Raw genomic sequence first — 14545 nt, forward strand, 5'->3', positions numbered from 1 at the left:
GATGTATATTTACCATCTTCTCTATGTACCTATAAGGTTTATATTTGACTTTCTGGCCATTGCTGCTTAGTCAGTCATGTTTTGCATTTCATGGGTATCTTGAGTATGGGACACTGTTGGTTTGAGATGGGTTGTTCTGTTTACCTCTGGGTATTATTACAGCTATACCACTGATGCTGCTCTTCGTATATGACCTTGTCTACATTTTTTCATCTGTCTATTTATGTGATACCATGTAGTTATTTATTATTAATAAAAATTTCTATTTTCTGATACGTGGTAGATGCATATTTCTTCTATTTATTTTGGGTGTTATGTCCCCTGTGCTTTTTGTGCTTTTAGGTTGTTCTATGATATAGTGGGGACTCCCTTGTTCTGCTGTTTGAGGTTCTTTTGTAGGTTTACAATTTAATACTTGCGGCCAGGTTTCCGCACAAATTACAATTCATCATCGGGGGACCCCTGTAACAAAACTGGATCAACCAAAAGTCTCACCTAAGACAGTACATGAATAATACATAATGATTAAATGGTAAAGTCTCGTTTATATCAAAGAAACAATATACAATACCTGAACAGTCTGTTTAATGATGTCTCCACTACCAGATGCGATTGAAGTAAAAGCATCAATCAAACCGTTTGCATTAAAGCTGTCTGTAGCAAAAAAACTTAAGCCACCTGGAAAATAGAGGTTACATTTTACAACGGCTGTCCATAACATTACAGTAGAAAAAGTGACCTGTTAAACTGTTAGGCCTCATGCACGTGGCCGTGCCCGTAATCACGGCCCGCGAATGCCGCATTTTTAGGCCATGCTCCCATACAAAGTATGGGAGAACGGCCCGTAAAATTGGAAAGCAGGACATAATTCCCGGCACGGTTCTACAGCACGGACACCTATCCATAGCGATGCGGAAAGGTCTCCGCGGCCAATAGAACCAGGCGGGTCCGTAATTACGGAGATTTTTTACAGTTGTGTGCTTGGGGCCTTAGATTGATGTTCTTAGTACTGATTGTTAGTTTGAAATTGTTAGATCTATCTATAATCTATATCACCAGAGATGTGACTGGGCCCCATATATATACAGTATTTTTGGATATCTTTGGAGTTGCTGCAATCTTTTAGTTTGTATTGGACTGACTGAGGATCAGGTCTGCTTGCTGGCACCCACTTTACTTACATTTTTTGAGTTCTGCTTATTCTTTTTTTTATAGAAAGATGTCAGAGTGCTTCGCAGTTGCTGCGTTTGGGGCTGGGTAGCCGCATTAAGGTCAGAGTGCCCCTGCTGACTATTGTCCACCGTCGATAGCACCTACAATAACCACGTCAGTTTCAAAACTGGTCAATGGAGCAATGGAAGAAGGTGTATTGGCCTGGCAAATCATGTTTTCTTTTCCGTCATGTAGACGGCCAAGTGCTTGTACGTTGCTTACTTGGGGAACATTTGTCACCAGGTTGCACTATGGGAAGGCAAGCCGTCAGAGGCCGTGTGATGCTCTGGGCAATGTTCTGCTCGAAAACCTTGGACACATTTATGTGAATGTTACTTTGAGGGTATGTTCACATGGCTGTAAACGCCCCGAAAAATGGCTGAAAATATGGGGGCTGAACGCCTCCAAACATCTGGCCATTGGTTTCAATGGGAAAAACTTAATTTAGTAGCAACTAGTGTGTTTTTTTAAGTGGCCGTATGTATAAACGGCGCGTAAAAAAAATGCCCCATTAAAAAGAATTGCAAGCCACTCCTTGAGACATATTTGGAGCCGTTTTTCATTGTCTCAATAGAAAAACAGCTCCAAAAACTCATCAAAAAACACTTGATGCATAAAAAAACGGCTGAAAATCAGGGGCTGTTTTCCCTTTTCGTTTTCTGTGTGAACATACCTTGACTCCTACCAGCTATCTAATTATTGTTTCAAACCAAGTGCACCACTTCATTGGTTCACAGTGTTCCTTAATGGCAGTGGCCTCCTTCAGCACGATAATGTGCTCAGGAATGGTTTAAGGAACATGACAAAGAGTTCAAGGTGTTAATTTGGCCTCATAATTCCCCAGATCTCATTCCGATCAAGCATCTAATATGATGGAAAAACTAGTTGATCCATAAAGGATCTCCTGCTAACGTTTTTGCTCTAGATAACATCAGACACCTTGACTACGCTATTGATTCCGCCAAAAAAACGGAAACCTTACGGAACAGAGACAAACGGAATGTCCCTCTCATAATGAAAATTTAAATTGCTTTAAAAAAGGTATTCTATTTAGTATCGTTACTATTAATTTTGATAACATTGTCCCAGTCAGTGAGGTTAAAGGGGTTTTCCACCTTCTGACAACTGATGACCTATCCACCGAATAGATCATCAGTAAATGATCTATGGGGGTCTGACACCCGAAACCCACACAGATCAGCTGGTCCAGTGCCAAGCACTTAGCTCCGGCCACGGAATAGCGGGCGAGCTGCAGTACTGCAGCTCTGCTCCTATTCAAGTGAATAGGAGCGGACCTGCAGTTCCGTATCATGGACGCTATGCTATGTACGAAGCCAACTGCTTCCGGGCTCTGTACATAGCATTATGTGCCATAACATCCGGTGCCCGCAGGCCACCAGAGCGGCTTATCGGTGTGGGGCCCAGGTGTCGGTGCACGATCTAGTGGATAGGTCATTAGTTGTCAGATGGTGGACAACACCTTTAAGGGCATCTCTTGGCTAATGGAACTTTGCCTTCCTGAATTACAGTGTTTTTGTGGCTCCTCCACAAAACATTCTATTGGGAGGCAAGTGCAAAGTTATTATATTATGGTCACTATTTCTCATGTGCCCCCTGACCTGCACTTTTGTTATTTTGTCAGGTCTATTGGTTAATATTAAGTCCAAAAGATCCGTCCCTCTAATTGGGTCCTGCACCAGTTTGGAAAAGTAATTATCTTTAGTTATTGACTTTAAAGGGTAACTAAACCTTCAACAAACTTCTGACATGCCATAGTGACATGTCAAAAGTTTTGATTGGTGGAGGTCCGAGCACTAAGACCCCAACCAATCGCTACAACGAAGCGGCAAAAGCACTCGTGTGAGCGCTGAGCTGCTTCGTTTCTGATCGGCTTTTTCCAGAAAGCCGATGTAGCGGTGTACGGGCTCATAGGCTTTCTTTTGAGCCCGTACACCGCTACATCGATTTCCGGAAAAAGCCAAACAGAAACAAAGCGGCTCAGGGCTCTGCCGCTGTGTTTTAGCGATTGGTGGTGGTCTCAGTGCTCAGACACCCAACAATCAAAACTTCTGACATGTCACTATGACATGTCAGAAGTTTGTTGAATGTTTAGTTCCCCTATAAGAAGGAGATTTTGTAACTTCTCACCTACTTCCCAACTACTGTAATCCGCAGCAGGATTGTACTTGCGCAAATCCGCTGATAATATACACATCTCTGGCCCTCATGCTGTAATTTCCCTGAATACAGAATTTAAATGAATGAGATATATTGAAAATGTTCCTTCTTAATACAACCTACCTGTTTCTTCTGCAATTTGTTTAAGGGCCATTGTTGCGCTAGGTCCAAGAGCGATTGCATGAATGATTGCTCCACTGTCTATTATCTCCTTATGGCAAGCTGTTGGGAAATTGTTATCTTCCCCATCTGACAGTAATACTATTTCAGTACCATATGTGGATTTATCGTTGGTTCCTTTATTTACCTAGAATATACAGTACCAAGTGGTGAAGTTTTAATTTCATGGTCAATATGCAAGGGATAGTTTCCAAGCTTAGTGAAATGCAAGTAAATTGGGTTTTACAGAACCCCATTCACATTCTGCAGAAAAACAACAACGGAGACAGTCAAGACCAGGCGTGGTACATGGGGGACAGAGATAGTGTACATATGAATAAAACAGGAAAATAATTGTTGCATACTTCCTCAGACTCCTTATGTATGGAGATATTCTATAGTATATTCTACACTAAAATACTGCTTCTAGGGGAGAGAAGCTCTGTACATGTGGCACCAGATGGAGCCTGTATGTCAGTGTACAGAGGCATAAGTCCTTAAGGCCAGTCTCAAATGAGCGTATTTGTGAACTTGCATAATATGGATCCGCAATGCGTCTGTATGAGGGATCATATTGCATCAGTATGTCATCCACATTGAATCAATATTGCATCCATATAATGGATTCATAATATCGATGAAATGTCTCCTGGAGAGGAAATTTAATTACATAAGGCTAGGTCAAATGGGTGAATATGGTTGCGACACACGTTGCACGACCAAAGATCATTGTGTCGCGCTGCCTGCGTCTCGAGTAATGAAAGTGAATATGGTCGCCTCGCACACGACTGGAAGACAGCAGTCACAAAAAATCGGGAGGGTTTGGACTTGCGACTGTTGCATCGCGGTCACGGGACTTGAGGGTCGCAATGTGACCGCATTCATGTACAGTACATTACTTGTAATGCAGGCCGTGCTACACAGCGATCTGTGGCAGAGCCACTAGTGTCGCGGCCAAAGTCGCCGTGTAGCTCTAGTTTAAAGGGGTTGTGCCACAAAACACATGTATCCCCTATCCACAGGATAGAGGATAATTGTGTGATCGCTTAGGGGCCGTCCCCAGCGATAAGGAGAATGGGGAACTGAAAGTCCCCCATGAGAAGCTTGGGATTTCCGGTTTCTTTGTCGAGTTTGTGTGGCCGGCAGTTCCATAAAAATGAATGGAGCACCGGTCAGAGATGCGCACAAGCGTAAGCGGCACTCCATTCATTTCTAATTTAATTTTTTTTCTAAGGGCTATCATAATTGCGGCGGTACCATATACACAGTTTTAATGATTTTTTTTGTGACAGTTTTTTTAACCACAGCCAGAAGTGGATCCAAAAGGAAGGAAAGAAATAAAAAAAAGTCTGATGTATCTCCTTTCTTTTGAGTCCCCTTCTGGGCTGGTTTTAAAAACTGAGCCAAAAACTGCCACAAAAACGAAAACTGCATTAAAGCTGTGTGTGTGATCCTTGCCTTAGGGAGAATATTAAATGACATAAGATAGCCCCTTTGAAAAATGGATGCAGTATGGATGCACATACAGACCAAATATGGATACATCCGTATTTTAATCACTCTCCGTAAACTTTAATGTGCGTTTTCCATCCGCAATATGGATGAAAGTAGTGCATGCTGTGTTATTAAAATATGCGCATATTTCATTGACTAACATTAGCTCTTTATAATGGACAGTAAAGAACGGATACAATACGGACGTGAAATACTCTCATCTGAAAGAGGCAGGCTTAAATTGCATCAGTTTTTTATTACGTTTTTTCTTAGCCAAACACTGTGGATACAAAAGAGGGAAGCCCTTAAAAAATATGTGTTGTTTTATACAGTTTTTCCTGGTATTTTTTAAGTCCTATGGTAAAAACACCAGAAAAAAACACATTACCTAGAGCATGTTGCGTTTTGAATAAAACACCATTAGGCCTCTTTTACACACAGAATATTTCTGGCAATTAAACTGCACCAAAAAAACGCTTCTAAAAATGCTAGCATTATTAAATGTAAGGCTGGGTTCACAGGAGCATGTTACGTCCGTAATGGACGGAACGTATTTCGGCCGCAAGTCCCAGACCGAACACACTGCAGGGAGCCGGGCTCCTAGCATCATAGTTATGTACGACGCTAGGAGTCCCTGCCTCGCTGCAGGACAACTGTCCCGTACTGTAATCATGTTTTCAGTACGGGACAGTAGTTCCACTGAGAGGCACGGACTCCTAGCGTCATACATAACTATGATGCTAGGAGCCCGGCTCCCTGCAGTGTGGTCGGTCCGGGACTTGCCTGCTGAAATACGTTCACGGACGTAACATGCTCGTGTGAACCCAGCCTAAATGTAACATGCGTTTTTAAGGTGTTTATAGTGGTGTCTTTTATTTGGTGTATCTTGTACATGCTTATTTTCTGGCGTTACTCCTGGCAAAAATGCCACTGACCACAAAATTGACGCATTTGTAGTGCATTTGATATTTTACTATAGACTTTAAAAATGCAGCAAACCATTGTTTGTGAAACTACCCTTAATTCCAAAAACGCTACAAAACAAAATTCTGTGTATGCAGCATATTTTACTATTGACAGGCCTTAGTGTTTTTGGGCAAAAAGCAATGCCAAAACACTGCAAAAAATGCCACTGAAAATACGAGTAGATGCTGCGTGCGAATCCAGCCTAATGCAATTAATCTAAAACCAATATTGTAATGACAGGGTAGGGAGACAGACAGGTGAGCCCTAATCTACCCGCCACTCAGTCCCTGCCTACTTGCACGGCCCGTCCTAGGCGACGGCGTACAACTGGGCGACGGTCCCTACGCTCAATATGTGTACGACAGACAAACAGACAAGGGTACACACAAGCTAAGGGAAATGGGGCAGTTGCCCACGGCAACACCGTGAGCAACAAGAGTAGTGAACGAGCCGAGTCAAACCAGGAGTGTACCAGGTACCAAACACAGAGCCAGGGTCAATATGAAGCAAGGTCAATAATAATAGCAGGAGCAGCAGAGCCAGGACACAGGAAAGAATCACAGGCAAAGACAAGCAGGAAATGAAGGTATAAATAGGCCGAGGGCGGGAGCTAGAACCGTCTGGCCAGGCTGTGATAGGCTCTCCCACTCCTGAGCCTACCAGCCTGAGTGGTACCAGATCGAGTCACTCTATCAGACCTAGGAGCAGGTGCAGACTGATTAACCACGGGCATCGACACAGAAGCTGTGTCTGGCAGATCCTTTACAAATATATAAAAGGCTATTGTACAATCACGCAAAATTACCTAAAAAAGTGGACATACACTGATGTTTTTATTACCTGAAACCCTTTCCGAATGCCATCACATATATTTGTTCCTCCACTTGCTTTCCTTGTAAGGAGACCTTTTAGTTGCTGACGTTGGACACCACTGAATATTTGCACTAGGTTTGAAATGATTGCAGCAGAACTCTGAAACTCCACAAGTCCTACAAATGACCCATCTTCAACTATCTGCATAATAAATACTTCTGCAGCCTGGACCAGTCTTAAATCTCGTTCACTCTGTAAATGTAACATTTATTGGAAAGTTGTAATAAAAGCCATAAAGCTATAGAAAAATAATTAAAAAACACTGAAAAACTTTGTGCAGGAACTAGCAGACTTGGTGATAGTGATCCAAGAATCAAAGCCATAACTGTAAATAGCAGGAAGGTTAGGTTCATATTTAACATGGAATTATACCAAGGACAAGAGGGATCATCCAAACACTTACTTGGCTCATACTTCCTGAAATATCAGAGACTAAGGTGACCACCCTGTCTGAAGCCTGAAGAAGAGCGATGGTGGGTTCAGGAACGTTTGCATTGGATGACACTGCAGTAGTCTTTATATCAGTTGAGTTCTTGATAACATCCCATGTACTGCGGTAGTTGCACATTCTGTTTTGTAAATTTGGAGCTTCTGTGTTGTGACTCTGGTCATCACAATATTCAGATACCTGAGAACATTAACATTTGTTAACATAGAATTTATCTGCTATCAATAAAATAAAAAAGTTATCATGACCAAAGTACTCGCCGAAAGATTTACGGTCTGCGCCTTTTTTTAAGTACCATGTCCGGCCTTGAATATTGTCTGCAAAAATGTTTAAAAACGACTCCCTGCTGGTGTTAGGTTGCATCCCGTGTGGATACGATCATAAAAATAAGATTGCATTCACAGTCATAGGTTCCCTGCACGGCCGTGCCCGTAATCACGGCCGGTGATTATGGGCACAGCCAGCCAAAGACAGTCATCTGTATTTGCGGGCCATGCTCCCATTATAAAGTATGGAATCACAGTCCATAAAATAAAAAAATAGGGCATGTCCTATTTTTTGCGGGTCATTTCTACGGCTCGGACAAGTTCCCATAAATATACGGGAAGGTCTTCGTGGGCAATAGAAATTAATGGGTCCGTACTTTGATCCGCAATTTCGGTCGTGTGTATGCGGCCATAAAGAGCTATGCTGAATCATAGGTGACAATTGTAACTTACAGTAGGTAAAGCCTGTAGATACATTATGGAGTGTTTGGAAGCAAAATTTTTGTCTGGAACAAAGACGCAGCCATTTTCATACAGTCCAGTGTCTATGTCCCTTTTGCATTCACAACTGTTTCCTGTACATTGTTCTTTAATATAAACACCATTTAGATTCACAGGACACCTACCAGAAAAAAAAGAAAAGAAGAAAACATATTATCTCCTGTACAGGATTGCTAATGTAGGATCAGGATGGGACTAGCCAACCACAGCACCAGAAGATCCTCCAGTGGGTCCAGACGCTGGCCCCAAAGGTCCAGCAGTAGATAACCCCATTTTGAGCAGACTTTGGAGTCAATTACTTACCACTATTTATAATTAGTTGATTCACAAAGAATGTATTAGACCTTAAAGGGTAACTAAACTTTTTAAACACTTTTGACGTCATAGTCACATGTCAGAAGTTTTGATCGGTGTGGGTCCAAGCACCGATACCCCCAACGATCGCTATAAGGTGAGTGCTGTGCCGATTTGTTTCTGAATTATTTTCCTTCGGAAAGCCGAGCGAGCACTGTAGGGACTCATAGACTTTCTATTGAGTTCGTACACCGCTCCGAGTAAAGTCGATCAGTTTCTATTCCATAGTCAAAAGGAAATGACGGTTCAATCATTGCAAAGTGCAGCCGCAGAATAGAACCCTTTTCCAAAAATTATGCTTATTTATTACACATAATATTCCCAATTTGAAAAATATACAGTAAAATTCCTTTAATGTGGCATAAAATCAATTGTAAAAGGCAGAGAATAAAAATAAAATGAAATGGTAATTTAAAATACGTTACTATAACTGTAATCAGAGGAGTGTCCTAATTGATTCTCTCTGTTAAATTTTCTGCTTCTGATATTGTGAAACTTCATATTGTATTTCAGTTTGGTGCTGGAAATAAGTGCTGGATTATCAGATTTTCGGGATTATCAAATGTCGGATTAAAGGAATTTCAATGTGCAGTATGTCACAAATAAATAGATTGTCCTGTTTTATCCTGCTAACTGTAGCTTTCTTAAAGGTGAGATTCAACTATGTGATCTTTAGCAGAGGATTAGTTGGGGTGGGAAAAAAAATAGTTCTTCTGTTACGCAATTTCAATGGAACTAGTAATTATTAAAGGCTAAGTACAACTTTGAAGGTACATTTTTTACTAAAAAGGTCAGTCAGTATAAATAGTTTATATTAAAAATTATTTTTACTTTTTGAGATACAGCTGCTCCATATTCTCTATACAGAGCAGCTGTATCGTTCGTTATGACCTAAATCCGTCAGTCCCGCGGACCTGACGGGTTCAGTGTCAGCGGGTAATGTGTGTATCTGACATACAGGATCCACCTCTAATCTAGCACGTCTAAGTTATGAACTTAGATATGATCGATTACAGGTGGATCCTGCATGTCAGAGACACACAGGACCTGCTGTCACTGAACCCGTCAGTCCTGTGGACCTGACGGGAGCAGGATTTAGCGCATGATACAGCTGCTCTGTAACAGAGGATATAGAGCAGCTGTATCTCAAAAAGTAAAACTAATTTTTCATTAAAAAAATAATAATAATTAGAAAGTTGCACTAATCACACTGACCTTTTTATTTTAAAAAAAATTGCCTTTCAAAAGTTTACATAGCCAATAAGTGCAAAACAGTTTTTCATACCTTGTAGCTTCTGGTTTACCACTGTTAGCAATGTAGAATGGTGATAAAGAATTGTACTCATCAAAGACCCCCCATCTGAGGTGAGCCCATTCATGGATAAAGACTTTACCTACAACACAACACAACAAGATTAATTAAAACAAAAAACAACAATATACACAACAAATAAATTACAACGTCTTGAATATTATATACAGATCAAAAATGCTGATAATAATGTATTCAAAGATGGCATTAACAAATTATAACCAAACACAACTCTCTAGGCAACTCATCCACTCTGTCTATAGTATGTAAATAATAACTGAAATACCATCAGTCAGATGTGATGGTGGTGACTGTAGTAGTAGGATAGTGGTGAATGTGGTAGTGAGATAATATGGAGATGTTTTGCTTCATCACGTCCAGGATAACTTCACATTCCAGCATCAGAAATCCTGCACGGTGTTATAAAATTCTTGAAGGCTATGTACACCTTTTAGCTCACATTTTTTTTATTTGTAATAATAAAAAAGCAATGTTTTAGGTGATTTAAATCAACTTTTAAATGGATTTATTTATTTATTTTACTTTTTAAGATGCAGCTTCCCTGTATCCTGGATACATAGAAGCTGTATCATTTTGTCAAAGCCAATTCCGTCAGTTGAGCTGAACTGATGGCTTAGCTGAAAGCTGGTCCTGCATGTCTCAAAGTTCATGAACTAACATTATTAGCTGGATCCTGCTAATAACATGTTATACATTATATATTGGGATGACAAAACAATTAGACAAACACAGAGATATGCAACCATGGAATAACTGTGTGACTCGAGTAAGGAAAAGCCAATTCATGCCATTGGGATCACTCATCTGAAGTTATTGTCTAGCCATGTACTACCATTCTATTTTCCATATATTCTACATGCATTATATTTTTTTCTAAGCTTTCTAGGAATATTATACATTTTACAATATTTGTTTTTGTACCTTTTGGTCCGTATACTGACAGTAGTTTATCATCTACCAGGAAATCTGATGTGAAATGAATATATTTGCCTTTTTCTCCACATTGGCCGTACTGTAAAGTGTACGGGTCATCTCCATTCTTCAAGTGTGGTTTAGCAATAATGACATCTGCCTAATTTGACAAATAATAAAGTGTGAAAATTGTACTGAGCATGTAATTCCATATACAAGTTTCTTTAATAAAGTATATTGGGTAGAAATCATGTTTTCCTGTTAGGAGTTATCTGGTTTGGAAAACCCCTTTTGAATAAAAAACAAAAATAAATGTGGGTAGACTAAGAAATGAATTAAAAAGAGATATTTTAAATATTTAATTCCAAAGGGTGAAATTTTGTTGTAGTAATGAAGGGTCAAAGAATCCTTGAGTATACAGGATTAGAGAAATATAGCTGTTGTCTTCCAAAAACAGCACCACACCTGTCCATGGTTTGTGAGTGGTATTGCAGTTCAGTCCGATTTAGTTTAATGGAGCTGAGCTGCCATCCCAAACGCAACCCATGGACCGGTGTGGTGGATGTTTTGGAAGACAGCAGACATGTTTCTCTAATCTTGGACAACCAATTTAAAAGGCTTAAAAGAATTCCCCGTAAATGTATTTACATTTATTATAGATTTTTTTTTTAGCAGCTAGTGAAGTATTTAGAGATTCCTACCTTGTCATATGTTTCAGTTCTTGGTTTTAGATAGTTGTTTTTCTTCCAAGTAATTGGAATTAAGACCTTGACATTCTCTATGAAGAGCCTGTTTTTTGTGGCAGAGAACAAATAATTTGTGGCCTCTTTCATCATGTTCTTTTTGAGAAAAAGAAATAAAAGTTCATTCTATGAGTTCAAATTTGAACAGCTGTAACCTCTTCCAACAATTACATTATATAATGAACATTTATGTTTTCCAATATGTCCCCTGTTTCAGAGGATTGAGGAAAGGAGCAGAGTTTCTAGAGAGAGAAATGGCACTCATATTTTGCTTTAGTTTATTTCAAACAATCCACTATATAGTATAACGTCTCAGTCTAGCAAAACCTTCGTCAAATAGTCAGACTGCCATTTGTAAATCGGGAAAAATAACTCGTATATGCAACTTTCATCGCTATGGGAAGAGCCTTATTCATGTGATGCAGTGAGTTTGGACCTCTGAATCAGAAAAACAAAACTCTGACATCACGCAAAACTACTGAATGCAGAAGTTCCCTCCATTATGAAATCTATAGCAAGTCTCTCACTATGGTTGTAAATGTATATTTTGCTCATTACATATTAAAAATTCAAACTAAATTTAAAGGGGTTGTGCGGGCACAGACAATTGATGAGCTATCCACAGGATAGGTCATCAGTATATGATCACTGGGGTCCGACACCTCGGCGCCGGATGTTATACAATGTATGCAGCGTTCGGAGCCAGAAGCAGTTGGCTCCATACACTGAATGGCGGCTGTCCTGCAAAACTACTGCTCTGCTCCTATTCACTTGAGTAGGAGCAGAGATGCAGTACTGGAGCTCAGCCGCTATTGTGGACCAGAGCCATCTGCTTCCGGCATGGATATCTGGTACCCGGAGGCAGCTGGAGCAGCTGATCACTGCGGGGTCTGGGTTTAGGACACCCATCGATCATATACTGATGATGTATCCTGTGGAGAGGTCATCAGTAGTCCGTGCCCAGACAACCCCTTTAAATGCACAGATTTAGTGATAATCCAATAGACGTTCTTAAAATAATACATATATGGAAACTAACTGCCATCATAACAGAATTTCTGGTTTTGGTTTTGGCTCCTGAAGATGTAATGTGTAGGTGCCCCCATACTTTTGGAAATCACAAAGTCATTTCCTTTCAACTTAGTTAAGGAGAGAATTAATAAACTGCTGGTATGTGAAAAAAAAAATCTCTCCGAACTGATAATATGGAAAAATTCCTGATCACTTTGCAACTCTGTATGGATCAGAGCAACTCCCGGGGCCTACAACATTTGGCTCGCTCATGAGACAGCTCTCAAAGTATTTGTACTGATGTTAATGCCAGAGGAGGTTTGGAACTCAGCATTCAGCGACCCTGCTCTGTAACTTTACGTGGTCTCCACTTTGTGGATGAGTTGTTGAGGTTCCTAAACGCTTTCACCTTACAATATTACCATTTACAGTTGATTGTGGAATATCTAGGAGGGAATAAATTTCACAAACTGACTTGTTACAACGGCAGCATCCTATTGCAGTACCAGGCTAGAATTCAATGAGCTCTTTAGAATGACCCGTTCTTTCACAAGTGTTTGTAAAGTCGGACTGCATGGCTAGGTGCTGGATTATATATACCTGTGACAATGGGACTAAATGAAAGCCTTGAATTCAGTGATTAGGAGGTGTATTCCCAATATTTTTGTCCATATAGTATGTTTATAGATCTACTTAGCCACATCTGCTAACTCAAAATAAGCCTATCCGAGGTAAAGAATGGCGTAATATGTGAGTAAATAGAGTACACGGTTGTATTTATTCTATTTTTGCTTTGTATGACACTTGGGTCCTATTGAGTGTACAGGTAATAACATCTTGCAAAGAGAAAAATTCAGCATGCCTGACAATGATTTCGGTCACTGGGATAATTTTAATTTGTCAGAATTGGCCAATAATTACTTTTTTTTTACTATAGGCTCCTATATTAAAATAATTAATAATTTATTGGCCCCATTGTATGGGACAGAGTAGTCTAGTACGCTATTCCATACCTCAAAACAAAGATATACCAACGTTTACCAGCCCGATGGAGGTCAAAAGGATACTCTTTTGGTCTCAGCCGGTCTTATAGAGCCCTATGGACATGTTTAGCGTGTAGGTCGGTGGCTTTCCTGGCGTACACTCTAACCATAGGGAAAAACATGATATGAACAATACCTTACTTCCGTATGTTAATATTTGTCTGATTTGACATTTATATGATGAATATTTTACTCGGTAAAGAACAATCAAAAATATCTTCAGTCTGGTTGCATGTAAATGAGGCAGTTATAGAATTTAATCCATATCTACAGGAAAAAAAAAAATGCGAAAGAGTATGAGAAATCAACAGTAGCCATTGAACATTTTCTTAGACTCTTACCTGTATATTTTCAAGGATTTTAGGATTTTCAGGTATTCCTGGATGGATTGCAATAACAATATCCTGATAACCTCCATTGTTAAGCTTCACTAGAGAACTGTTGCTTATGGAAAGAGCCTGGAATAGTAAAAATAAATATAAAATGAGGCGGCTTGCCATCTTCCTCCCCTCACGCTCAGTGCTTTTGCTAAGCTGTTTTACGAAACTTGATATAATGTTCTTTTTTATTAGAGGATCTATTTGGACTTTGTTACTGTAGATTATCTTTCATTTTTTTTCACTTTGGGTAACACCGTGATTTGTAACTTATTAATGACAGTAAGTCAGCACTCTGTAATTGTGATAAGGAGATAGGAATCTAAAGATTGGGAAAATGTTACTTTGTAGAGGAAACAGAATAGCTAATTCGTAGAAGCTATGATTTCCATATCTTGCATTACTATCGATTTACAACGCAAGGAACAAGGAGTATTTCTAGCCTGAGCTGGACCCCCTGCCCCTCTATAGCAGCATCTCAGAACATAGAAGGCTCCTTATTTTTTCTCTCCTCATCCTTTGTAGAAATTAAGGGCTGCATGGCCCTCTGTCCATTTCCACCTATAGTTACATATATACATGTATAGCGTTCCTATGCAGGTTTGCAAGCCTGATCTGGGTCATTCTTTGTCATGGGTCCCCATAGCAGCAACATAGATTGCTCTTGGTTACACA

The 14545-nt window shown here is 40.0% G+C and overlaps 1 protein-coding gene across 1 annotated transcript in view; it reads right to left on the reverse strand.

Moving 5' to 3' along the window:
• LOC142657148 (calcium-activated chloride channel regulator 1-like) overlaps nt 1-13993 on the reverse strand; it is a 28199-nt gene extending 14206 nt beyond the window's left edge. The window contains exons 1-9 of the mRNA XM_075832197.1: nt 13835-13993; nt 11398-11535; nt 10706-10856; nt 9737-9845; nt 8050-8218; nt 7286-7510; nt 6850-7074; nt 3514-3697; nt 572-678 (exon numbers count right to left, since the gene is read on the reverse strand). Coding sequence (XP_075688312.1) covers nt 572-678; nt 3514-3697; nt 6850-7074; nt 7286-7510; nt 8050-8218; nt 9737-9845; nt 10706-10856; nt 11398-11535; nt 13835-13993 — 1467 coding nt within the window. The remainder of the gene's footprint in view (nt 1-571; nt 679-3513; nt 3698-6849; nt 7075-7285; nt 7511-8049; nt 8219-9736; nt 9846-10705; nt 10857-11397; nt 11536-13834) is intronic.
• Between the last annotated feature and the right edge of the window lie 552 nt (nt 13994-14545).

This window comes from Rhinoderma darwinii, chromosome 7, assembly GCF_050947455.1.
Source record: "Rhinoderma darwinii isolate aRhiDar2 chromosome 7, aRhiDar2.hap1, whole genome shotgun sequence".
In the NCBI taxonomy this organism is placed as follows: domain Eukaryota; kingdom Metazoa; phylum Chordata; class Amphibia; order Anura; family Rhinodermatidae; genus Rhinoderma; species Rhinoderma darwinii.